The 27,479-nt window shown below is 42.1% G+C and overlaps 1 protein-coding gene across 1 annotated transcript in view; it reads left to right on the forward strand.

Annotated features, from left to right (window-relative positions):
• The window catches only part of spock1 (SPARC (osteonectin), cwcv and kazal like domains proteoglycan 1), a 480,071-nt gene that overhangs the window by 355,411 nt on the left and 97,181 nt on the right, over nt 1-27,479 (forward strand). Inside the window, exon 5 of the mRNA XM_067996251.1 lies at nt 18,568-18,700. Coding sequence (XP_067852352.1) covers nt 18,568-18,700 — 133 coding nt within the window. The remainder of the gene's footprint in view (nt 1-18,567; nt 18,701-27,479) is intronic.

The following is a 27,479-nucleotide window of genomic DNA, read 5'->3' on the forward strand; positions in this document are numbered from 1 at the left end:
GCAGGAGTGCTTCATCCAGGCCCAACAAGCTCACGTGGCCGACAGGAACACCGCGATCGGCTGCCCCACCCCCGAAGCTGGGACACACCTCCCCCCGATGCTGGACGACCACCCTCCCCCCCCCAGATCTTCATTGTTGGCTGTACGCCACTGATGTCACCACTGGCTGACCCCCCCCCCCAGATCTATGTTGCAAGCTGAACCCTCCCGTCCGCCCAATGTCGTCCACATCTGTCCCTCCCTCCCTCCAATTTTTTCCAAGCCTGATGATCTCTCTCTCCCTCCCGTCCCCTCTCTGATTTGCAGCTCCTTTCACTGTCGACAGGCAGACAGCCTATCAATCTGGCTGCCTGGTGCACGGGAAACCCGGAAACTCAAATTCTTACCTTCAATTGAGTTGCAATCGCAGATTGCGATGCACTCAATTTGCTTCCGGGGTTCCCCACGCGAATATCTGCAGATGTGTGGGGTACTCGGCTCGGAGTAAAAATCATCCCCCATAAGTCTGAAGAAAAAAGAAATAGGAAATGAGAGTAAAGGTCAGACCAAGTTAAAGAATAAGGGGAACATAAACGGTCAGGGAACAAATACAGTTACAGAACATAAGTGCAAAGTGTTGAACGTAAGTGTTTAAAAACAAAGGGAGGGGAACAATTACTAAAAACAAATTAAATTGCCTGTACAGCAATGTGCACAGCACCCAAAACAAAACTGGGGAACTGGAGGCAATAATTCATAGCGAGGAGCTAGATGTAGTAAGGATAACTGAAACATGGTCACAAAAGGAACAGGACTGGCAATTAAATATTGCAGGATATAATGTATTAGAAAGGATAGGGAAGGAAGAAGGGGGGTGGGGTAGCTGTACTAATTAGAGATAACATAATGGCAGTAGAAAAAGGAACATAAGTAGCATTAAGATAGAAACAGAATCCATATGGATTGAGACAAAGGATAACAAGGGATCAATTAATAGATATATTCTACAGACCACCTAATAGTGGAAGGGAAGTGGAGGAAGAAATATGTAGACAAATATATGAAATGAGTAAAAAACATTGAATAATAATCATAGGAGATTTCAACTATCCCCAAATAAACTGGCAAGAAGAGGTAGGGAAAGGGGAAAAGAGGAAGGAGTTTTTACAGTGTGTACATGACTCCTTCCTTACCCAGTATGTGAGAAGCCCAACAAGAGAGGAATCACTGTTCACCGGGGAAATGAATCAGAACAGATAAAAGAAGTAAGCGCAGGGGAACATCTAGGCAATAGCGATTGTAACATCATAAGGTTTAAAATAATGATTGAGAAGGACATAAGTAAGACAAAGACCAAAGTAATGGATTGGAAAAAGCTAATTTTGAGGGGTTGAGAATGGAAATAGGGAAGGTAAACTGGAAAAAAAATGTTAACAGACAAAGAAATAGAACAGCAGTGGGAAATATTTAAAACGGTGATGAATAGAGTTCAGGAGAAATATATTCCTCTAAAAAGCAAGAACAAACTAGCCAATAATGAAACACCACGGATGAATAAAGAGTTAAGGGTAAAATTGAAACTAAAGAAAAAGGCATACTCTAAGTATATAGACAATAAAGGAGAGGATGATAAACGGTTAGGAAAGGAGTCAAAAAAAACAATTCGGAAGGCAAAGAGGAACTATGAGATTAAATTGTCAAGGAATATAAAAAGAAATAGTAAAGTATTCTACAGACACATAAATAACAAAAGAAAAATCAAAATAGGGATAGGGCCACTAAGGGATGCACAAGATAAACTCACAGGTATCAACAGCGAAATGGCAGAAATACTGAATAGTTATTCTGCCTCCGTATTTACCAGAGAGCCTAACAAGGTGGGCAGGACATTAGAAGAAGAGGTTGAAAAAAATATGAAAACGTTTAAGATAGAAAGAGGGAGATAATTGATAAACTAATCAAACTGAGGGAGGATAAGACCCCTGGTCCGGATGGATTGCGTCCGCTCATATTAAAAGAAGCTAGGGAAGAGGTAGCAGAGGCACTATTACATAGATATATGTAATAATTCACTCGAAAAGGGAATAGTGCCATTGAGTCATAGAGTCATAGAAGTTTACAACATGGAAACAGGCCCTTCGGCCCAACATGTCCATGTCGCCCAGTTTATACCACTAAGCTAGTCCCAATTGCCCGCACTTGGCTCATATCCCTCTATACCCATCTTACCCATGTAACTGTCCAAATGCTTTTTAAAAGACAAAATTGTACCCGCCTCTACTACTGCCTCTGGCAGCTCGTTCCAGATACTCACCACTCTTTGAGTGAAAAAATTGCCCCTCTGGACCCTTTTGTATCTCTCCCCTCTCACTTTAAATCTATGTCCCCTTGTTATAGACTCCCCTACCTTTGGGAAAAGATTTTGACTATCTACCTTATCCATGCCCCTCATTATTTTATAGACTTCTATAAGATCACCCCTTAACCTCCTACTCTCCAAGGAAAAAAGTCCCAGTCTATCTAACCTCTCCCTATAAGTCAAACCATCAAGTCCCAGTAGCATCCTAGTAAATCTTTTCTGCACTCTTTCTAGTTTAATAATATCCTTTCTATAATAGGGTGACCAGAACTGTATACAGTATTCCAAGTGTGGCCTTACTAATGTCTTGTACAACTTCAACAAAACATCCCAACTCCTGTATTCAATGTTCTGACCAATGAAACCAAGCATGCCGAATGCCTTCTTCACCACCCTATCCACCTGTGACTCCACTTTCAAGGAGCTATGAACCTGTACTCCTAGATCTCTTTGTTCTATAACTCTCCCCAACGCCCTACCATTAACGGAGTAGGTCCTGGCCCGATTTGATCTACCAAAATGCATCACCTCACATTTATCTAAATTAAACTCCATCTGCCATTCATCGGCCCACTGGCCCAATTTATCAAGATCCCGTTGCAATCCTAGAGGACTGGTGGACAGCTAATGTGACTCATATATTTAAAAAGGGAGATAGAACAAGTCCAGGGAACTATGGAACTGTTAGTTTAACGTTGGTGGTAGGTAAGATAATGGAATCTTTACTCAAAGATGTAATAGAAAGACAACTATAGAACGAAAATATAAGAAAGAATAGTCAGCACAGATTTCAGAAGGGAAAGTCATACTTGACCAACCTTATTGAATTCTTTGAAGAAGTCATAAAGAGAAGACAAAAGTAATGCAGTTGATGTAATATATTTGGATGTTCAAAAGGCCTACAATAAGGTACTGCATGGTAAACTCATGGCTAAGGTCAGAGCATGTGGAATCAGGGGACAGGTAGCAGAATGGATAGCAAACTGGCTACAAAACAGGAAACAGATGGTAGAGGTTAAGGGTAGCTACTCAGACTGGCAAAAGGTGGGAAGTGGTGTTCCACAGGGATCGGTGTTTTTCACAATTTACATTATCAATTTGGATTCGGGAATCGGAAATACAATTTCAAAATTTGGACATAACCAAATTGGGGGGTGTAGTTAATACAAGGGAAGAATGTGTCAAAATGCAAGAGGACATTACTAAACTTGCAGAATAGGCATGTAATTGGCAAATGAATTTCAATATAGATAAGTGTGAGGTGGTGCATTTTGGTAGGAAGAATAAGGAGGCCACATACTGCTTGAAAAATAATAGTCTAAACAGAATAGAGGAGCAAAGGGATCTAGGGGTACAGGTACACAAATCACTAAAAGTAGTGAAAGCAAAATACTGCGGATGCTAGAAATCTGAAATAAAAGCAGAAAATGCTGGAAAAGCTCATCAAGTTGGTTCGTTCTTACAAAAGTTTTTCGACCTGAAACGTTAACTCTGTTTCTTTCTCCACAGATGCTGCCTCACTTGCTGAGCTTTTCCAGCATTTTCTGTTTTTATTACTAAAAGTAGCGATGCAGGTTAATAAGGTGATCAGAAAGGCAAATCAAGCACTAAGGTTCATTTCTAGAGGGATAGAATTGAAAAGCAAAGAAGCTATGTTAAACTTGTAGAGAACCTTGGTTAGACCACACTTGGAAAATACCAACGTTATAGACAAAGTCAACATGGATTTATGAGAAAGGGAAATCATGTTTGACAAACCTGTTGGAGTTTTTTGAGGATGTAACTGGTAGAATAGATAAGGGAGAACCAGTGGATGTGCTTTATTTGGATTTTCAGAAGGACTTTGATAAAGTCCCACATAAGAGGTTAGTGTGCAAAATTAAAGCACGTGGGATTGATGGTAATATACTGGCATGGATTGAAAATTGGTTAACAGACAGGAAACAGAGAGTAGGAATAAATGGATCTTTTTCGGGGTGGTAGGCAGTGACTAGTGGGGTACCGCAGGGATCAGTGCTTGGGCCCCAGCTTTTCACAATATATATCAATGATTTGGATCAGGGAACCAAATGTAATATTTCCAAGTTTGCTGACGACACAAAACTAGGTGGGATCGTGAGTTGTGAAGAGGATGCAAAGAGGCTTCAAGGCGATTTAGACAAGTTGAGTGAGTGGGCAAATACATGGCAGATGCAGTATAATGTGGATAAATGTGAAGTTATCCACTTTGGAAGGAAAAACAGAAAGGCAGAGTATTATTTAAATGGTGACAGATTGGGGAATGTTGATGTACAAAGGGACCTGGGTGTCCTTGTACACCAGTCACTGAAAGCAAACATGCAGGTGCAGCAAGCAGTTAGGAAGGCAAATGATATTTTGGCCTTCATTGCAAGAGGATTTGAGTACAGGAGCAAGGATGTCTTACTGCCGTTATACAGGGCCTTGATGAGACCACACCAGAAGTATTGTGTGCAGTTTTGTTCTCCTTACCTAAGAAAGGATACACTTGCCATAGAGGGAGTGCAGCGAAGGTTCACCCGACTGATTCCTGGGATGGCAGGTCAGTCGTATGAGGAGAGATTGGATCGACTTGGCCTGTATTCACTCGAGTTTAGAAGAATGAGAGGGGATCGCATTGAAACATATAAAATTCTGATAGGGCTAGACAGACTGGATGCAGGGAGGATGGGGGGTCCAGAACGAGGGGACACATTCTCAGGATACAGGGTAGGACATTTAGGACTGAGATGAGGAGAAATTTCTTCACTCAGAGGGTGGTAATCCTGTGGAATTCTCTATCACAGGAGGCTGTGGAGGCCAACTTACTGAATATATTTAAGAAGGAGCTAGATAGATTTCTAGACACAAAAGGCATCAAGGGGTATGGGGAGAGAGCAGGAATACAGCATTGAGATAAAGGATCAGCCATGATCATATTGAATGGCGAAGCCGGCTCGAGGGGTCGAATGGTCTACTCCTGCTCCTATTTTCTACGTTTCTATGGAGTATTGTGCACAATTCTGGTTTCCATATTATAGAAAGGATGTAGAGGCATTGGAGAACGTGCAAAAAAGATTCACAAGGATGATTCCAGAACTGAAAGGATATCCTTATCAGGAAAGGCTGGGGCTCTTTTCTCTAGAAAAGAGAAGGCTAAGGGGTGACCTGATAGGGTTTGATAGGATAGAGACGATGTTTCCACTTGTGGGGGAGTTCAAAACTAGAGATCATGAATATAAAATAGTCACTAATAAATCCAATAGGGAATTCAGGACAAACTTCTTTACCCAAAGAGTGGTAAGAATGTGGAACACGCTACCACGAGCAGTAGTCGAGACAAATAGCATAGATGCATTTAAGAGGAAACTAGAAAAGCACATGAGGGAGAAAGGATCAGAAGGGTATCCGGATAAGGTTAAATGAAGTAGGGAGGGAGGAGGCTTGTGTAGCATAGACCACTTGGGCCGAATGGCCTGTTTCTGTGCTGTAGTTTCAATGTAACTCGATGTAACAATCTAACTAGTACATGGTACTGTTGGGTAGTCTTGTCAGGTTTCTTAAAATATGCCGTCCTCACCCACATCTATTCCTGGGTTATGCAGATATGTGCCTGGCCATCATCTCTTGCCAGGCATGATGCACTGCTGTGTTGTGGTGATTGTGCCTGGAGTACTAGTCACGCATATCCTTCTCACACCAACCTCAAGCAGCATCAAACAGGGGCTGGGGCCTATGCCATTCTACCACTAGCCCACAGACTACATTTTGAGTCATGACACAAGGTCCACTTACCCTTGCTTTTTGCTTGCCGCTTCTCCATCCCCCCCTCGCCCCTTCCCAGCCCTGACAGCCTCTGGAAAGGTTAACATTTAAAAACTATTTTTAGTCTTTTTGAAGACTGAAAAAAATTCTGACAGCCCCCGCCCTCCAGCTATTTAATTTTAAATACTTATACGCCTTTATATTTTCCCAGTAGCCCTTAAGGAATTCCTGTCCTCTCCATCAGTACCGAATCCGTACCTGGGCAAATGTGTACAGCAGTGGTGTTCCATAAACTTAAATAACCTAATTTTTAGATCTTGGAGAAGGTCACTGCACTAATGGTGTGCACTGGTTGCGAGGAGCAGCAGGACCACAGAATCAGCTCCGTAGTTTAATGGGATTATATAGCCTCTGCCTGGAATAGATAAATTTCCCTTTATCTTCCCAAGAGGAATTTCTGCAAGAAGAAAACCATTATATGTGAAGAATACAAAGTATATGAAAAAAGTACTGTTAAAGGTGAATAATCTCCCCTTCAAAACCAAACCAGGTTTTTTTTAATTGAAGCTAATTTAATGTGCCAATAAGCCACACAAGCACTAAAATGGATAAAAATAATTGTTATGTGTACATTATTAATTGATCTTTATATCATAAATGGTGCCTAAATATCTTCATTTTAATTGGAGAACATTCTAGAATTTTCTTTTCAGCAGCAGAAGCTATTTTAAAATTAATTTTAATGAAAAAAATGTAGCATGCTGTCATAGCCTAGATACTTATTATGCAGGTTCCAAAATTGCAGCCTTGATAATGTGGACAAGTGCGTGCAGGGTCTAGACATCAAATTGCTAAAGTTTTAGTAATTTTAATCATTGTATACAGCTTCTCAACAGTCAATGTCAACTGCCAATATAGTTCAATGTATTGGTATTTACATGGAAAATTTCATGTCTGTCATGGAATTAAATTGACTCAAAGATAGTTGTCATTGTAGTTTAAATATGGAAGCCATCAACCACTCCCATCACTAGATGGTACTGTATTCTATTATTATAGTACAGTAGTTCACATATAACTTCAAAATGGAGAATAACTGATGACTGGGAGTGTATTAAAAGAATCATAGAAAATTTACAGCACAGAAAGAGTCTATTCGGCCCATCGTGCCCGCGCGGCTGAGAAACGAGCCACCCAGCCTAATCCCACGTTCCCGCATTTGGTCCGTAGCCCTGCAGGTCACGGCTCTTCAGGTGCACATCCAGGTATTTTTTAAATGAGTTGAGGGTTTCTGCCTCTACCACCCTCTCAGACAGTGAGTTCCAGACCCCCACCACCCTCTGGGTGAATTTTTTTTTCCTCATTTCCACTCTAATCCTTCTACCAATCACTTTAAATCTATGCCCCCTGGTTATTGACCCCTCCGCTAAGGGAAATAGATCCTTCCTATCCACTCTATCTAGGCCCCTCATAATTTTGTACACCTCAATCAAATCACCTCTCAGCCTCCTCTGTTCCAAGGAAAACAACCCCAGCCTATCCAATCTGTCATCATAGCTTAAATTCTCCAGTCCTGGCAACATCCTCGTAAATCTCCTTTGCACCCTCTCTAGTGCAATTACATCCTTCCTGTAATGTGGTGACCAGAACTGTGCGCAGTACTGAAGCTGTGGCCTAACTAGTGTTTTATAGAGTTCCAGCATAACATCCCTGCTTTTATATTCTATGCCTCGGCTAATAAAGGAAAGCATTCCATATGCTTTCTCAACCACCTTACCTACCTGTCCTGCTACCTTCAGGGATCTGTGGACATGCACTCCAAGATCCCTCACTTCCTCTACACCTCTCAGTATCCTCCCATTTATTGTGTATTCCCTTGCCTTGTTTGCTCTCCCCAAATGCATTACCTCACACTTCTCCGGATGGAACTCCATTTGCCACTTTTCTGCCCATCTGACCAGTCCATTGATATCTTCCTACGGTCTAGAGCTTTCCTCCTCACTATCAACCACACGGCCTATCTTTGTGTCATCCGCAAACTTCTTAATCATGCCCCCTACGTTTAAATCCAAATTGTTAATGTATACCACAAAAAGCAAAGGACCTAGTACTGAGCCCTGCAGCACCTCACTGAAATCAGCCTTCCAGTCACAAAAACACCCGTTGACCATTACTCTTTGCTTCCTGCCACTGAGCCAATTTTGGATCCAATTTGCCACATTCCCTTGGATCCCATGGGCCTTTACTTTTTTGACCAATCTGCCATGTGGGACCTTGTCAAAAGCCTTGCTAAAATCCATGTAGACTACATCAACATGCTATAACATAGTTCAGGGCTTGTATAATTCCATAAGCAAAGAGCAAAGCTCAACTGTATCTGAATCCTGAGAGTACATTACAATATTGAACATATTCCCAGAAATCTTTTGTTTTTACAACTGGACAGCTCTTCCACTTAATTGTTTTGAGTTTTTCTGTTTGAGTTTTATCATCGATTCAATACCTTGCATTACTGCTTATCAATTTGTTCTGTGATTTATATGACACGAGGAAGTCTTAGAAGCATGTAACATTCTATCAGGGCTGTCATAGCATCAGCTGACAGGAAAGAGTTTTATTCTAAGAAATACTTTGTGGGGGGGGGGGGGGTTGGAATTTTAACTCCCTCTGCTGGTGGAAGGGGTAATTAAAATAGAGTAGTTGAGTTACCCGGTCTGTCCCCGATCCGTTGCGATTTTAAAATGGCTGATTATTCAGGCATATGAGACACCTGACCGAGTCAGGCAGGAGCCTCATACATTTATGCAAATCGGGGTCCTAGTATGCCATCTTAACCAGGAAGTCAGCGGGGCGCCCAGAGTGGCTGCCCCAACAGCAAGAACCAGGTCAGACCACCGAAGTTGCCTTTGCGCGGCCAGGATAAACAGGAGTTAAAATTCCCACCATTATGTTTTTTAGAGCTGCAATACTCTACTGCATATGTGTGTGTTTAGGTTGAATTAACCAGAACCTTTTCAGCTTTGTAAAGTTGCTTAATTCATTTAGCAATGAAAAATGACACCCATTACATGTAGTATCTCCACTATTTCTACTCAAGGTATCTACTAAGTCTTCATATTCTTTTCTCTTATCCAAAATAAAAATATATACTTTCTTATTTATGTTTAATTTAGGATATGAAGTATTGCTTAAATATCAATGATAGTTAATAAAGATTTTACATGTCATTTTTGTTTTGCTAAAATGCGTTCTCATTCAGGTTAGGTGGAGGTACTTAAACAATACCTAATGGATTACTTATTTGAATTTGCCACTATTTATTTGCTGCTATGCTCTAAACATTCTTGCAAATCTTTCATTTTTTTAAATTAACATTTGCAACAACTTCCAGGGTTTTTTATAGTTTTGCTACCTGTTGCTGTGCGCCCTCAGCAACAGGAAAAAGGTGGTTACCCTTCCACTGTCTCACTAGTGCCTTTCTAACCTAGCAGAACGAGGGACTAATTCTTTAGCATGAGTATAAGACTTCACTTTTACAGATTGGTAGAATGGGTTTCATAGATTTGAAAATGGATACTATATCAAGGAAGAAGAGGCAGGAAATGTTGCTAGGAGCAATGTGGATCCATGTTATTTAGATATGATTGATAGTAGTAGTTAAATGTAACAGTTGTAGTCTGATAAAAAATATTTTTCATTATCACTAATATGCTGACAACATGCATGAAGGTAAAATAACATTGTCATTTTTTTAATGTACAAGTTGGTCTCCTGTGGTGTTGCACAGGGAGAGTCAAGGCCAAGTGCAGTCTTAAAGTGAAATGAAATTAGAGAGTAAGGAATAATTAGACCGGGTGGGCAACAACAACTTGCATTTATGTAGCGCCTTTAACATCGCAAAACATCCCACGGTGCAGACCTAATTCAGTCCCCATTTTAAAGTTGTACATTCTGTTAATTTTGTAAAGCATTTGATACTATTTATAGTTAAATAGCAAAATATACAGTAATTTGAGAAGCAGAGAACAACAGTTAATAGGTGCATCTCGACAGCACAGACTGAGGAGCTGGGAGATGCAACACTGAGGTGCTACAGCATCACCACTGGTGGGATGGTATAATTCCAACAGGACAAATTCACATCGGCAGTTTCTGTTATAAATGTGGAGGGAATACATTGACCGGAAGTGAGCACAGATATAAGATTTTTTGTAAATTATATATATAAACTTTATTTCAAAAAATAAATCATTATAAATAAGTAAATTGCAGAAAAACAAACATTTAACAATTAACACTCAAGTATAAATATTTGAAAGAAATTAGAGAAAAATTTCAAACTGGTTTCCACATCAGTGTAATTATTCATTTCCTCAGCATAGCTTTTACAGGAAGGTTCATTGACAGTATATTTGTGCATATCGATACAATAATTTAATGTGCTTCAGATCAGTGTGGTCACAAAGGAGAAACAGTCAGATACACAGGGGCAAGGGCCTATGCTATGTTTTATGGAAATGGTGTTCAGTTGTGACACTTTTTTGTTGTGGAACTGGAAGCAGATGATAACGTGCTGCCTTTAGCATCTGCCATCAACCTGCCCCTCCATCTGCAGGGACGTGTTGTAGGATTGGTGAGGAGGGACTTGTGTGAAGGCGAGGAAGGGAACCTAAACTGATTGGTATTCTCCTGGTTATAGGCAGACCATTCCTGGGATAAGCAAGCACAATAGAGATGAATGTGCTGATCTGACTTCTTTTTCTATTGTCTATCGGAGTCCTAGCCTAATAGTTCCATTATCTTGACAGGTGCATATCTAAGTTCTTGTGAGTAGGCAAACAGCCACAGATACACCTCAGATGTTTACAAGTTCCCAAATGTAAAGGAGAACTTGGATTCCCAAGACATACAAATTACGATTGGGTCACCCAGCTTAGGTGAATTGTGGCCTTGAACGCAGCCTTGCCACAGAACCTATGACTGGGTACGGAGACTGAAGTCTCCCAACCTACACCCCTATCCAGCCCACCTTTATACATCCTTGTATGAGATTAGAGGAAGTGCAGAAGAACACCATAGTTGCATTTACACTACTAATATGGAAGGGGACTTGCATTGTCTGAAACTTCCACTAGTTCTGTTGGCCCTCTTCACAATATGGTGCAACAAAGAATTCCCAGCTTGTTTTCCATGAATGGGTTCAGAGTCTAACATAAGAAGGGTGTCACCATGCTGGGTACATCTTCTCCCTTTCAAATGAATATTGGAGATATTTGGTCAGACTGATGCACTTCTCTACACCTTTTGAGCCTGCCCCTAAATCAAACAATTCTGGGCAGCAATCCAGGATATCACAAAAGCCATGACCATTACTGAAATTCTTTCATTCGCTATCCTGTCTGCTGGGAGTTTGTCTCCAGGGGTTCAGGAGCCATCTTAGATGCTCAGACTAGCCCAATTCTCACTATTGGCAGAAAGAATGTGCCTTTCCCCATCTTCTACAAATGACTCTGTGGGACATATGCCTCTCTGAACACCTCCACTTAGAACAGATATATTTCAAGGGGAACCGGGAATTCTGTTGGAAATAATGGGCAATGGCAATGTGTTTTTTTCCTAATGGGCTGTAAAATTGAAATAGTCCTAAAATCTATACTTAAATAAAAAACATAGGGAGCCTGCTCCGCCATTTAATGAGATCATGGCTGATCTGATTTTTACCTTAACTCCACTTTCCCGCCCTTTCGCCATATCCTCTGACTCCCTTGCTGATCAAAAATTTGTCTAACTCAGCCTTGAATGTATTCAATGACTCAGCCTCCACAGCTTTTTGGGGTAAAGAATTCCAAAGATTCACGACCCTCTGGGAGAAGAAATGCCTCCACATTTCCGTCTTAAACGGGCGACCCCTTATTCTGAGTCTATGCTCCCTGGTTTTAGATTCCCCCTTGAGGAGTAACATACTCTCAGCATCTACCCTATCGTGTCCCCTCAGAATCTTGCATGTTTCAAAAAAAAATCCTCTCATTCTTCTAAACTCAAATGAGTATAGACCCAACCTGTTCAATCTTTCCTCATAAGACAACCCTTCCATACCCGGATTCAACCTAGTGAACCTTCTCTGAACTGCCTCCAATGCAAGTATGACCTTCCTTAAATAAGGGCACCAGAACTGTACGCAGTGCTCCAGGTGTGGTCTCACCAGCACCCTGTACAGTTGTAGCATGACTTCCCTGCTTTTATACTCCATCCCCCTAGAAATAAAGGCCAATATTCCGTTTGCCTTCCGGATTACCTGCTGCACCTGTATGTTGACTTTTTGTGTTTCATGTACAAGGACACCCGGATCCCTCTGTACTGCAGAATTTTGTAGTATTTCTCCATTCAGATAACAGTTTGCTTTTTTATTTTTCCTCTCAAAGTGGATGACTTCACATTTTCCCACATTATATTCCATCTGCCAAATTTTTACCCATTCACTTAAGACCCTCGGATGCAAGCCATCAGGTCCAGGGAACTTGTCAGCCTTTAGACCTGTTATTTTACCTAATACTTTTTCTCTAGTGATAGTGATTGTTTTTAGTTCCTCCCTCCCCTTTGCCCCTTGATTTTCTACTATTATTGGTATGTTATTCGTGTCTTCTACTGTGAAGACAGCTACAAAATATCTGTTCAGTTCCTCTGCCATTTCCTTGTTTTCCATTATTATTTTCCCAGTCTCATCCTCTAAGGGACCAATGTTTACTTTAGCTACCCTCTTCCTTTTTATACACTTGTAAAAGCTTTTACTGTCAGTTTTTATATTTCTTGCCAGTTTACTCTCATAATTTATTTTCTCCCTCTTCATTATTCTTTTAGTCATCCTTTGCTGGTTTTTAAAGTTTTCCCAATCTTCGGGCTTACCAGTAATCTTTGCCATGTTGTATGCTTTTTCTTTTAACCTGATAACATCCTTGACTTCCTTAGTTAGCCATGGTTGGTTCACCCTTTTTGTGGAGTCTTTCCTCCTCACAGGGATATATTTTTGTTGCGAGTCATAAAATATCTTTTTAAATGTTTGCCACTGCTTATTCACCGTCATACCATCTAATCGGTTTACCCCAGTCCACTTGAGCCAATTCCGCCCTCATTCCTTTATAATTGCCCTTTTTTAAGTTTAACACAGTAGTTTCAGACCCAAGATCCTCGCTGTCAAACTGGATGTTATGATCGCTGCTTCCCAAGGGATCCTTTACTTTGAGATCATTAATTAATCCTGTTTCGTTACTCATTACCAGATCCAAAATGGCCTATTCCCTGGTTGGTTCCCCGATGTATTGGTTTATGAAACAATCCCTAATACACTCCATGAACTCCTCCTCAGGGCTATTTTTGCCAATTTGATTTGTCCAATCTATGTGAAAGTTAAAATCGCCCATGATTATTGCATTACCTTTTTTACAAGCCCCCCTTATTTCCTGATTAATATTTTGCCCTACAGTGTAGCTACTGTTAGGGGGCCTATATACTACTCCCACCAGTGATTTCTTTCCCTTGCTATTTCTTACCTCCACCCAAATTGATTCGACATCTTGATCCCCTGAGCCAAGATCATTTCTCACTATTATACCAATTTCATCCTTTATTAACAGAGCTACCTCACCACCTTTACCTTTTTTCCTATCCTTCCGAAATATTAAATAACCCTGAATATTTAGCTCCCAACCTTGGTCACCTTGCAACCACGTCTCTGTAATGGCCACGAGATCATACCCATTTGTTTCTATTTGTGCCGTCAATTCATCTATCTTATTACGAATGCTGCGTGCATTCAGATAAAGAACCTTTAATTTTGTCTTTTTACCATTCTTTCCTACCCCGGCCCCATTTGCTAGTGCACTCTTATATGTATGCTCTATTCCTTCCTGACACACACTGTTTATCATTCCCCCCATCACTTTCCTGTACTACTTTCTTGTCTTTTCTCTTTATCAATCTAAACTTCGCCCCACCTGAGCCCTCCCCACCTCTATTTAGTTTAAAGCCTTCTCTACCGCCCTAGTTATTTGGTTTGCCAGAATACTGGTCCCAGCATGGTTCAGGTGAAGCCTGTCCCAGCAGATTCGATCTACCAAAATGCATCACCTCACATTTATCTAAATTAAACTCCATCTGCCCTCTTTCCCCAGTACTGGTGCCAGTGCCCCATGAATCGAAACCCACTTCTCCCACACCAATCTTTGAGCCACGCATTCATCTCTCTGATCTGATTTACCCTGTGCCAATTTGCTCGTGGCTCAGGTAATAATCCGGAGATTATCACCTTTGTGGTTCTGCTTTTTAATTTAGCCCCTAGCTGCTCAAATTCCCTCAGCAGAACCTCTTTCTTCATCCTACCTATGTCGTTGGTACCTACGTGGACCACGACAACTGGATCCTCCCCATCCCACTCCAAGTTTCTCTCCAGCCCTGAGAAGATGTCCTTAACCCTGGCACTGGGTAGGCAACACAGCCTTCGGGACTCTCGCTCTTGGCTGCAGAGAACAGTGTCTATCCCTCTAACTATACTGTCGCCTACTACTGTTCCACCAATCAATTAAATCATGGCTGATCTGTACCTCAACTCCATTTACCCATCTTTGCTCCATATCCTTTGGTACCCTTACCTAATAAAAATTTATTGATTGCAGTCTCGAAAATTTCATCTGTCCCAGTATCCATAGCCTTTTTGGGGGGAAAGAGTTCCAGATTTCCACTACCCATTGTGTGAAAATATGCTTCCTGATTTCATTCCTAAATGGCCCAGCTCTAATTTTAAGATTATGCCCTCTTGTTCTGGATTCCCTTACCAGAGGAAATAGCTTCACTGCATCTACCCTATGAAATAACTTTTCAACTTAAGTCCTCGATTAAATCGCTCACAGGTGAAACTGCGCTGTACCGCTTCCAAGGCCAATATATCTTTCTTGGGATTCGGTGCCCAAAACTGAATGCAGTACTCCAGATGGGGTCTGATTAAGATTCTATACAACTGACGCATCACTTCCTTACTTTTATATTCTAACCCCCTTGAGATAAAGGCAAACTTTTCATTAGCTTTTCTGATTAATTTTTGTACCTGTGCACTAGCTTCTTGTGATTTGCATAAATGGACACCTAAATCCACAGCTCCTCATCTCTCCCTATTAAGAAAATATTCCAATTTGTCTTTCTTGGATCCAAAATGGATGACCTCACATTTCCCCACATTGAAATCCATCTGCCATACTTTTTACCACTCAATATTCACACACAATGGAATGAAGTTCATTAATTCATGTGTAACTAATATTTCAGATCAGTAAAATAAATGATGATTCTAAGTTTCAATTGTGTCTTAATTGGCTTTTTAATATAGTGTAATTTAGCAATAAATTTGTGAATCATATGGCTATTATGGGCAATGATAACTAATTCATAATTACCACTAGTTTGAAGACTGCTAAATAATTGACTCAAATTGTTTTTTTTGCCTAATTTAGTGGGAATTGTTTCAGATTATGTGAATGAATGAAAAAAAACTGCTTAAAGTTTTTCCTTTTGACTGGGAGTATTGTTAGGTAGTTTTAGCTGTGCACTAATGGTAAATTTGTGCCATGTAGATCAGGTGTTAAGGCCTCAAGTGAAGAGATTCTGGGGTAGAAATTGGTATGGATTGCAGCCGTATTTAGTGATTTCAGGTGTTAAAAAGGTGTAAAGCATACCAATTTAGCAGTGGGATGGCCCGCACCCAGTTTGCGCAGGTGTTGGTCCCACTGCTAAATTTGTGGGGCCCAGTTTTTAGGTTTCCTGGGCAGAAGCCCTGTCACAGGCATTAGAAGATTAAATTAGGGGCCTGACCCCTGTTGAGGACCCCATTTCAAAATCTGTTGACGATGAGCAGGGGAGGCATCGAACCTGCCCTGCTCAGGATTCTTCAGCAGCCGTCAACATCAGGTAGCTGGAATTTTTTTTAACAAAATGTTCCTGTGGAGCCAGAGGAGCAGGAGTTCTTTCCTGACTCCACAGGAGTCGCAATCACTCCCATTCCCCGTAGCTCGCTCCAACGCCCCCCTCCCAGGACTAAACTGAGGGCTGCTGTCGGCGAGGGCCCAGATTCATTACTAGGCCTCTGATTCCAGCTTCAGGCTTAATTTCCACTGTAACTGCAGCCTCAGGCCAAAGCAAAACCACTTCACACCAACACTGCAGTTATTATGTGAATGCACACTTAAAGTCAGATTTTTCATTAAAAATACAATTTTAGTGATTAAAACAATTTGAAAACAACCATGATTTTGTGTATAAATCTTACAACATTCCAAATGTTGGTTCTTAAAATGTAACTTGAATATGATGAATGTGATAAAATAGTAAGCTAATTAAGTACAATAGTTTGTGTGTTGCTACAACAGTGTGAAACAAAGTAATTGATGTAAATTGTTGATAATGATGGTACAGCAGTTATAAAAGGAATGAAAAAGATTATGGAAATTAAATCTGGTCAAAGATAACATCTAATGCAGACATGTTTGTTCTTTTGGATCTGTTATTACCAGTTAAATGTTACAAATTTGTAAAATGAACATTTGTATATAATAAAATAAAGTTGCACTAATAGTTTAGTTAAATAGAAAGAATTATTTCTCATTTGTTTAAGCTTTGTGTACAGTATGATATAATGTACTGTCATCTAATTGGTACAAGGAGCTTTGGATATTGCCCCCTTCACAAATTTAAGCCATAGTAGCCATTTTGGTCAGTGGTCTTCTACACTCTTATGTTTAAGACCTCTTTCTGAACCATGCCATTACTTTTCTTTTCCTGAAAACAGCTTTGACCGTTAACCATTCAAAGAGGAAAAAAGTAGTTTTTGACCATTTGTTCTGTGTTTCCTGGAATTCATAAGACAACCCTTGTAGATCAGTTCTCTACCATATGTTCCATAAAAGTTTTGATTTATTAGGTTTTGCTTCAAGTTTGACTAAGTATCAATTTATTTCAAAAGTCATTAATGCCGTAAGTACTTAGGAAGAAGATTACACTCTTTGTCCCATTGAGCCTACTTTTCCATTTTGTTAGCCATGGCAGTGCTATCTTTTAAAATTAATTTTCCTGCATTTTTGTCCCTACCCTTTAACCTCCTTACTTCCAAAGTAGGTATCTATGTCCCTTTTAAACAATTCAATTGATTCTCCGTCTCTGGCCTTCTAAAACACTGCATTCCTCATTCCCACAACCCTTTGTATGAAAAAAGAATACACCCTTTGATGTAGAATTATCTGTTAAACAAAGTTACCAGGCTTTCCTCTTCCCATTGCTATGTGGACCACCAACAGGGCAACACTGGATAACCTGAACCAATGTGCATCACTCCCATGCATGCCTGATTGGCTATATAGAGATCCTGTGACCGTTCAGGGGCCATTGCTATGCAGTGTGTAGCAGATTCTCATATGATTTTCATGTGTAGTCTCAGTGTGGGAAATCCCCAGAAAGTTAGAAAACGATCCCTCCAGAGAGGAACATAAAAGGCCAGATAACTGGGCAACTGTCAGTGTTTCATGCAAAAAGTCTGCAGCATCCTATTGAGCACGCTAGATTAGTTTCATCCATAAATAGTTCGATAAGTACAGGTAAGACCCCAATGTCTTCACAAATTAGAATAAGAACTCAGACCAATGCAGACAATATTATTCCCAAACGCAAGCTATTGCACCATGGATGCCCTTCACATAAAGTGACACACTAGTTTGCAGCCTGAGATATTCCTTGTTGACCTTCAAAACAAAATTTTTGATCCTCCCTTCTTCCAGAAATTTGTAATTGATGTCTGTTTGATCACCAAGTAGAAACCGTTTTGGAAGGCTTCAAAAAGCAACAACAAAGCCTGAAAGCTATCCTAGGTATGCATCCAAACATTGTATCCTGCCAAAATTGGTGCATGATCCACATTTCTGCATTGCAAGACTAGCAAACTCCTGTTCCTATTAGAGGAAGCTTTTTGCTAAAATTCAAAAGATTCAGACGGGAGAACAACAAAAGGGCAAGGGGGAGAAAGCCAATGCTTCCTCCTGCAGTGACGTGTGGTCACTGTAATTTCCAATGCTGACAGAACCTCTAGTTTGCCTTGTATGATGGATATATCAAGTGTCAATTTTATAAGCAAAAGATAATTTAAAAGAATATTAGTTTTGTACTAAACAGATTCTACTTCACCAGGCATATAGTGCGAGGAAGAAGAGAGCATAAAATGGAGCAATTTGCAAATAACCACAGGCTACAATCCTTTTTATGGGTCAGATACAGTATGTGCACAAACATTTACTGATCTGATGTCTACTTTGAATCTGTTCTTCCACACTGTAATCTCACCTTTGTAAAATCTCCAGAAATTGTGACGTGGAGGTTGTTAATGTAATACACTGTGCTTCATCACTTAGTATGATCAACTGTATTTTGCTTTGCAGTTTCAGACAGAAAAAGGACAGTCTTCTTCGTAAACAATGGGTCGGAGGAGCCAATTTGGTCAAGTGCAAACCTTGTGCAGTGTTGCATCCCAGTTCTGTCTGCGGTTCTGATGGCCACACTTACTCCTCTAAGGTAAAGCACTTTTGAATTCTACAGCGGTTAGGACACTGTTAATTAAATGATTTACTTCTTCATACTTCCATTTTGGATGCAATAAGTTAAAAATATAAACTACAGAAGATTCCCATAATGATATATTAATTGTTTGCCTACCAAAGAGAAGGAAAAATCACTTCTGTTAAAAATAAAAACCATAAACCTCCAGAAAAAAATTCTGATGGACAGTTCAGGAGGAAAACCAAAGATACACAAAAGTATGGATGTACAGATGGATAGAATGAAAGAAATCTCAAATTCTACATCACAGATGGGAATTTATTAATCTTTCCTCCGTCAGCAGCCTGTGCGAAAGTAGAACGGTACATTTGTGTTTTTAAGAGAACATCAAAATGCATTAAACAAGCCAATTTAGAATTATTTAATTCATCTGGTGGGAATTTGTGATGAACATTCTTTATGTATTGCCAAGGAATTCCATTGGAACAGTAATCTGCATCTTTAATTTGACGCATCCAGCTTTGCAGATAGTAAGGATTGTTATTATAGAATATTGGCCTCAAAGAAGGTTATGCAAATAGATTATTAGTTTTACATTTGCACAGAGAAAAATATTTTATTATGATGTTTTAATGACCTCCCTCAACACCAAGCATCCATTTGCAACTTCAGTTTAGAAAATATATTCGATCTTAAGATATATTAATATTTTATATGGTTTAACGTCTGTTGCATTATATTGCGTCAGATTTATTTCTGACAAATAAATATATCCTACAGCAATCTACAGAATCTTTGAATAGAAAGTAGAATATTTTGTAAGTGAAGATCTTCACTTTTGAATGCTTTCAGTTAGCCAGGCCTGCACTGTACAATGCATGAACACTTAGTTTCTGCAGCTTAACACACAACATCATTTTCTGGGATGATTAGTTTGATTTTATTGCTGTGACATTTTGGCAAGCTATCAGTGTTCTGCATGTTATTTGATTATACAGCATAGTTGTTTTCAGTATCTAATGAGAGTGTAAATGTTTATAGGTCTTGCATTATTGACAGCTTTGATTGCAAAATACATAATTTGTTTTCTGCCTGACTTTGCCCAAAGGATTTTACTTAAATTCAATAGTTTTATTGATAAGTCTTACAAGCTGCATGGTATATATACTTTATTTTCTGCATAATATTTTACATATTTTAGCATAACAAGGGTATGAATTATTCCCTCTGGATTTCCATGTTGCTTAAACATTTCCAAATTTTTAGCCATTTGTCCACCAGATGTTGTTGTCAAGACTCTTTGGCCACTTGGTATTTTTTTTGAACATGAGGCACCTATATTGTTTGCTTGTGGGAATTTTTAGGCACAGGAAACCATGCAAAATCAAGTCATTTTATCTTTTACTGAACATGTAGCCAGTTTGAGTGTGTAATGAACCTACATCTACTTGCTGACTCAAAAGCAAAATACTGCGAATGCTGGAAATCTGAAATAAAAACAAAAAGTGCTGGAAATACTCAGCAACTGAGGCAGCATCTGTGGAGAGAGAAACAAAGTTAATGGGCCCGATATTACCATGGCAGTGGGTTGGCGCCGGGCGGGCAATTGAGCGCGTGGGTAACGCGCCCGGTGAAATCAGTCTGCCCCGCGCGCAATCGCAGGCTAATTGGAGCCACTTACCTGGTCTTCCGGGTTCCTCGCTGCTGAGCTGCGCGGCGGGCGGACTGCGCATGCACAGTAAGGTCTGTCAGCTGGAGGAGCTCTATTTAAAGGGACAGTCCTCCATTGACTGACGCTGCAAGAAATAGGTATCATTGGATGGGGTGAGGAGGAAGGGGAGGACAGAGATCTTCCCCCCAGCGGGCGGGAGGAAGCGGCCACCAAGAAGGCCTGGCTTGAGGTGGCAGAGGAGGTCACCTGCACCACCAACATATCGCCCACCTGCATACAGTGCAGGAGGCACTGCAATGACCTAAGTAGGTCAGCCAAAGTGAGTACACTTACTCATTCCCCTATACTCCGTCTGCCACATCACCGCCCCCACCCCACATCTCCTTCTGCACTGCCAACGCTACTCTGTCACATCACCCCTCACACCCACTCAAACCTCATCCTCATCTTACCTGCACTTACTCACCTCGCCAGTACTCATCCCGCCACTACCACTCAACCCAATCCTCATACAATCTCATGGCTCTATCTCATACTCACCCTCTGATGCATCTCTTTCACGGTCAGCCTCACTCAACCTGCCACTACCTGTGCTGCAGCCACAGGGCATGCATCACATATGTGCAGTAGGCAGCGTAAGGCAAACGTGTCGTGAGCATGAAGGGGATGCACAAGGGTGTTTGAGGGTTTGTCATGGTTTTTACTGCTATTTAATTTCTGAGCAATTCACATTACATATTATATTGTCACCACTACTGTCACGTCTTTGCGAATCTTGTCTGGTTTGTGCAATAATGCCCTTTCCTGAGGATCACAATGAAGACCCACACCTGATGCCACCCATTGTGTCAGTGCGGGGTGGGTGTAGGTGTATTTGCAGGGCTCTTTTGTGCAGACGACTGAGAGACGTCGGCGATGTTCCCGGTGGCACCCTGGAAGGATGCGGAGGAGAAGTTGTTGAGGGCAGTAGTGACTTTGACAGCGACAGGTAAGAAGATGGTGCTCGGGCCAGCCGGGAGCAGCTCGGCATGAAGGAGGCTGCAGATGTCCACGACTACATGTCGAGTGACTCTGAGCCTCCGTGTGCACTGCTGCTCAGAGAGGTCCAGGAAGCTGAGCCTCGGTCTGTGGACCCTGTGGCGAGGGTAGTGCCCTCTGTGACGCATCTCTTTCTGCGGTTGCCCTCCCTCCTGCTGTGCAGGTGGATGTGTCACAGCACTGTGTTGTGGAGCTCCATGTGTCAGAGGTGGACGGCATGGCCGGCGAGGCTGGTGATGCTGTTCGCCCTCCGATGAGGTCATGACTGCAGCTACGGCGGCCCCCATCCGGAAGATGTACATCTGAGGGGGTCCACAAGGTAGGTACATGTGTCTGGACACCGGGGTAAGTGTGCAGGTTGGTGAATTTGATTGTTAGGAGGAGGGTGGTGGAGGCCAAACTTTGTCCCAAGTGACAGAGTGGCCTCCTGCAATGAGTGAGGGTCTCTCCCCCCCCACCTGTCAAATGGACCTTTGCAGCTGCCACAGGCTGATGGCTGCAACACGTCCATTTGAACTGGGAGTGTTTCCCCCAGTACAGGAAACAGTCCCAGTTGTTTGTAAAATCCCACCCATCCTAAAATATCATGTTAATCAGGTCTCTAAACGACCTGAAATACCTAAATAAATACTTTAAGTGGCACCCCGCCGGCTTTAATTGCCTGCGGGAGTCCCACATGCGGGGGCTGCGCGCGCATGTCAGCGCGTCTGTGGGAAACTCGGAGGTGGGCGAGTTGGAGCCGGGATCCCGCCCCGCCCTGGGAATCCCTGATTTTCGGAGCCCCCCCCTGCCAGGAACGCACCCAATCGCGGGTGCTAAAATCAACCCCAATGTTTCAGGTCGATGACCTTTTGTCAGAACTGGAAGAAGTAGGGGATTTAACAGTTTTTAAATCTCTAACTTCTTCCAGTTCTGATGAAAGGTCATCAACCTGAAACATTAACTCTGTTTCTTTCTCCTCAGATGCTGCCTGACCTGCTGAGTATTTCCAGCATTTTCTGTTTTTATTCCACTTGCTGACTGCTCATTTTGGAAAAGATCCATAGTTTTACAGTCTGGTATTTAGATCAAGAATGAGGTGAAGCGAAGAAATTCCGAATCCTGCCAAAGTGTTTCTATCTGATATCATTTGTATTTCTACTTCTCAAGTAGTATACTGTAGTTGCCCTAAAAGTCTCGCACCATTTAGTTTGAGCATGCTCTGGTCAGGTCAGGACCTCGTTCGGGAGTTATACTGTCACCTTTGTGTTGCTACAGAAACCACTTCACAGATGCGGCAGTACAACCGTACCCTGAATCATCAAGGCCCAGATATTTACGGGGAGATGAGGAAGGAACATGGTGGGGGGGAGGTGGGGGTCATAGCCGCTAGGAAACCTGGTAATGCGGAGGTCCTGCTGAATTTAATGGGTAGGACCTCATTTGAATTTTTTTCTCCGTTTCCTGGCTGGTAGCCAGCCAGATTAAGAGGCTGACTGGCTGTCAGACGGGAAGGCCTGCACTGGTAGGCCACAGCTGAGGAGAGGAGAGGTGGGAGGGAGAGATCCCGGGATGTGGAGGGGAGGGGGTTGGGCTGATTAAAGAGATCGCAGGTCAGAGGGGAGATTGTGGGAGATTTGAAGAGTTCATGGGTTGGGGGGGGTGATCGTGGGTCCAGGGGAAGATCGGAGGGGGTATCTTATCGCGGGGCGGGAGGCCAATCATGGCAAGTAAGCTTGAAGGGCCGGTGTGGGGGAGCACTCCTGCTCCTCCTGGCCCACAAGTAGTGCTGGAAAGGCACTTATCTGCTGGACCAGGCTATTCTCACCTCCCTTCAGCTGTCGGGTTTCTCGAGCCCTGGGAAACCTGGCCCGCAGCTGTTAAATGTAAAAGTCAGTTAAAATTGGCGGCACGCAGCCTCATTAAAATATTTAAATAACTGACCCGCCTCTCAAGCAGGTTAGTCGCCCGCTCCCCAACCCGCCTCCATGGGCGCATTGGAGGTTAGTTGGGGTCGGGTTTCAGATTTTTTGAAATTTTAACTTGCTCATGCTGGGGTGTTAAAATTCTCCCCCAATTCTTCTCTGTAAGGACAGGCGTGTAAAAGGTAGTGTAGTGCCATCATGTGTAGGGATTTCCATATTTTGTACTGTTTCGGCTCACACACGGAAATGGGAAAAAATCCTCATTTTTCCTCAAACCTATGGGATAATCAGAGGGCAGCACAAAACAACAAAAGTGCCAAACGTGGTGGTTCGGCAAACTGGGTGATGCAATGCATTTGACACTAGCCTTTCGTCTCTTGCCCAATCTACATTGATGAAAGACTCTTTGTTGGCTGCAAGGATCCCAAATGAAATGAGCTTGGGCTGCCTCGATGCAATTTCTATTAATAATTGGCCCTCAGCACAAAATTCCCCCTAATTCAGGATTAATTTGACATTAAGTTTGTAATCTCACTCGGAGAGGCCATAAAGGGCGTAGGAAATTGAAAAATGTGTTCTTTGTTTGGAGCTGAGGCACATTGTTGCAGCAAAGTTACGAGAGCTTTACTCTTCGTCTAACTATCCTGTGCTTGACCTGGGAGTACTTGATGATGGCATTAGAAACTCAAAATAGAAACTGTTCCATTTTTCAGCACTAAGATCCTTCACTTTGCACTCAAAAATTCAGACCAAGAAGAAAGAGTCAGTTTTTAAAAAACTAGCTATTGTGAACCAGAAAATTAAAAACTGTCACCATTTTTTTTCCAGTTTCTGTTGTCCAAGATATACTGGTTTGTGCTTTGGAAATCAAGGAACATGGTGAAACAGACTGACCTATTGGATAGATCTATATGTCGCGTATCTGGGTTTTCAGAAAGTGTTTAATACGATGTCTCACAAAAGGCTTGATAGAAAAATTCAGGCACAAGAACATCAATGCTGGCCTGCCTTGTGTGAGGGCCTTGCTCGCTGTCCAAACCATGCCTGTTAAAGTGAAGATGACATGAATCAGATGAGTAGCTTGTTGCTAGGATTTTAACCCCACGCACATCCCGTTCTCATCTAGCACGGATGGGGTGGGAGTTAAAATCGGGGCTATAGAATCTATAGGAATAATATTGGGTCGTTTCCTGCCGGTGACTTAACACTTATTTTAAAAGACAGGAGAGTGGCTCATTTGTCAATTTAGAGAAAAAGCAAAAGGCATTCAAAAGATATTAACGATCAGACTGGAAAGAAGTTACAAAAGGGTGCTTCAGGGTTAAGTCAAGCAGCTGTTGCTATTTTAATATATATCTTAATCAAATGGGCAAAGGAACACTAAGCAAAATTTCCACATTTGAAGATGATACCAAAATAGAAGGTATGATCTGAAATGCATCTGACCCTTTTGCATAATATGGAGTAATACAACAAGATTCAGAAGAATTTAGATTATTCAGGTTGCAGGTGCAATTAAAGGTGGATAAGTGAAAAAAATAATTAAATTGGGAGTAAAGAACCAACCAAAGAAGTATTTGTTAAATGGAATAGTGTGCATTCCTCTTGGCCTCAGAAAAATCTCAAAGAAAAAAACAAAAATTCACCTTCTCAGGACCAAGCTGCACAGACCCTTTAAGGACCACTGGTAAGGCCACCCAACACCTGAGACCAATGAATGGAACATGCGTGGTACATGCTGTGTTCATTGGTACCTCAAAATTGCGTTGGGATCCTATGTACGTCATTGGGCACCAATTAGCATATTACAAATAGGCTCTCACCAGAAACAGGTGGGCACCAGAGTCCCCAACCAACATGGAATGGGACAGGAATGGGGTGGTATGTGGATTGCCATGATTTTCAGGGTGATACTGCCCGTTCCCTCTGGGCATTAAAATGGGGCCGCCTTAAATTACCAGGGAAAGCCGGTGAAGCAGACAGTATAGAGGCATTCAAGATAAAATTAGGTTTGTTTCTGGAGAAAGAAGAAATTGAGGGTTATGATGAGATGGTAAGTATGGCAAGGGTTGATTTTTGAAAATGGGACAAGATTGTTGGGCCTAATGGACTTTCCCTGATCCTAAAAATTCATATGTTCTTATGACACTGCTGCAACCTACATACAGTAAATAGCTTCAGTAAGATATGTATCTAGCACATTGTAGTGCCAGGTGACCTTTACATAAAACTCCATTAAAAACATTCTGCAACATGACACTTTTTCAATTGAGTATTTTTTCTTTCTGTACACAAATGCTGTAGCCCTGATTTTAAACCAGGGTGGGAATCAGGCGGACGGGGGCGGGAATCGGGCAAACTGCCCATTTTCACTGCATATTTTCCAACGGGATGCCCAAAACCTATTTAAAGTGGGAATGCACCTCTTAAAGTGAGGTTGCCTTCCCTTTTGTCTGATTTTCTTGGAACTGTGTGGATGGAATTCTCGTGGCAGCTTTGAGTCGCAGGGCTGCCACCAGGTTTTTGGATGCCTCCCTTGAACGTGCTGGTGGAGGAAGATAGGGCAAGGAGGCAGGTACTGTTTCCCAGCACCCACAGGAGCATCCCAAGGGTGGCTAACCAGCAGGCCTGGACAGAGGTGGCTGACAGGATCAGTGCTACCAGCCTCACCCCCAGGACCCGGCTTCCATATAGGAGCTTTAATAGCTTTACAAGAGCTGCAAAGGTGAGTACAGCTCTTCATCTCTGCATCTCTTTCAATAACACCTGACAACATTCCTTTTACCCTCCCACACCAGTCTCAACAATTCCCGCCCCTCCATCACATCCTTCAGCATACAATTACAGGGACACAATGCAACACCTCTTTCTCATTCCAAACACACACACCTCTTCCTTCGCTCTCTTCACAGCACACACTAACAGCATTCTCTTCTCATTCTACCATTTGCACAACCATTAACTCCTGTCAGATCTCCTTCCTCACTTCTTCACACTTGGTTTTCCATTCATCACATCCCTATCTTTATTCTATCTTGCTTCTTTTCCATCTCTCAGAACATGCACTATATGGAGAAGCCCTACACGTCTCCACTTTCCTTTTAGACAGACACTCACTAACTCTCACCCTCTCTTTCTGCAGAAAAAGGCAGCACATAATGCGAGAGAGAGGAGTAAGACCAGGGGAAGAGTACCTGACATCATAGCTCTCACCCACACAAAGCAGGAAGCCTGGACATTAGTGGCCCATGGGTCTGCCCATGGTGAAATCTGAGATTGATAGGTCACTGGGGAAGGCGAGGCTGGTGGTTGCATATTACTTGTAACTCTTCATTCACCTCAACAAATATGCAGCAAGCTTCACAACTTCAAGCTGCATTCTAAAAACTGTCAGCTGCTAATGTCCAGCGCCTCGGTGCCATCCTAATTCTTGTCCTTTTTCTCATTCACCTTGATCCTTCTCAGCACCTGGGCCCTGCAGAACTAGACACCTCGGAGGAGGACAATCCTCCTGAGGATGCACCAAGACGCGTTTCATCTCTCCCGAGCACCGGCACAGGTATTGGCACTCCGCATGGGTTAGGCAGCGAGCTAGGTGGGTCTGCCCATTGTGAAATCTGAGATTGATAGATTTTTGTTAACCAAAGGCATTAAGGGATATGGGGCTAAGGCAGGTATATGGAGTTAGGTCACAGATCTGCCATGATTTCACTGCATGGCAGAACAGGCTCGAGGGGCTAAATGGCCTACTCCTGCTCCTGTGTTCCGATGAAACACCCAGCACGAGTGAGTAGCAGCAGGTACTGGCGGCAGGGACAACCCAGGGCACAGTTCAATGGAGGTCGAGGTCCTCTCCCAGCTCTGCTGAGCAGGACCGAGGTGAGGACTTCAGGGACCCAACTATGAAAAGAAAACTGCTTGCCTCTCGCAAGTAGTTATTGCAGCTATTGGAAGGCCTACCAAGGAGTTTCAGTGCGATTGCTAAAAGTATGGAGGAGTCCAGCCTGTGCTGTGTCATCTCGGTCGACATAAAAAGAAACTCCACTGGTAAAATGGCAGCCAGCGGAAACAGAGTGGTAAGTACTCGACAGCGATTTTAACCACCTGCCCCATTCCTACTGGATGGGGCAGGGTTAAAATTGCCCTTATATAATGAAGTAAAATATAAATTGGATCAATT

The sequence above is a fragment of the Heptranchias perlo genome, chromosome 14 (genome assembly GCF_035084215.1).
Source record: "Heptranchias perlo isolate sHepPer1 chromosome 14, sHepPer1.hap1, whole genome shotgun sequence".
Taxonomy (NCBI): Eukaryota; Metazoa; Chordata; class Chondrichthyes; order Hexanchiformes; family Hexanchidae; genus Heptranchias; species Heptranchias perlo.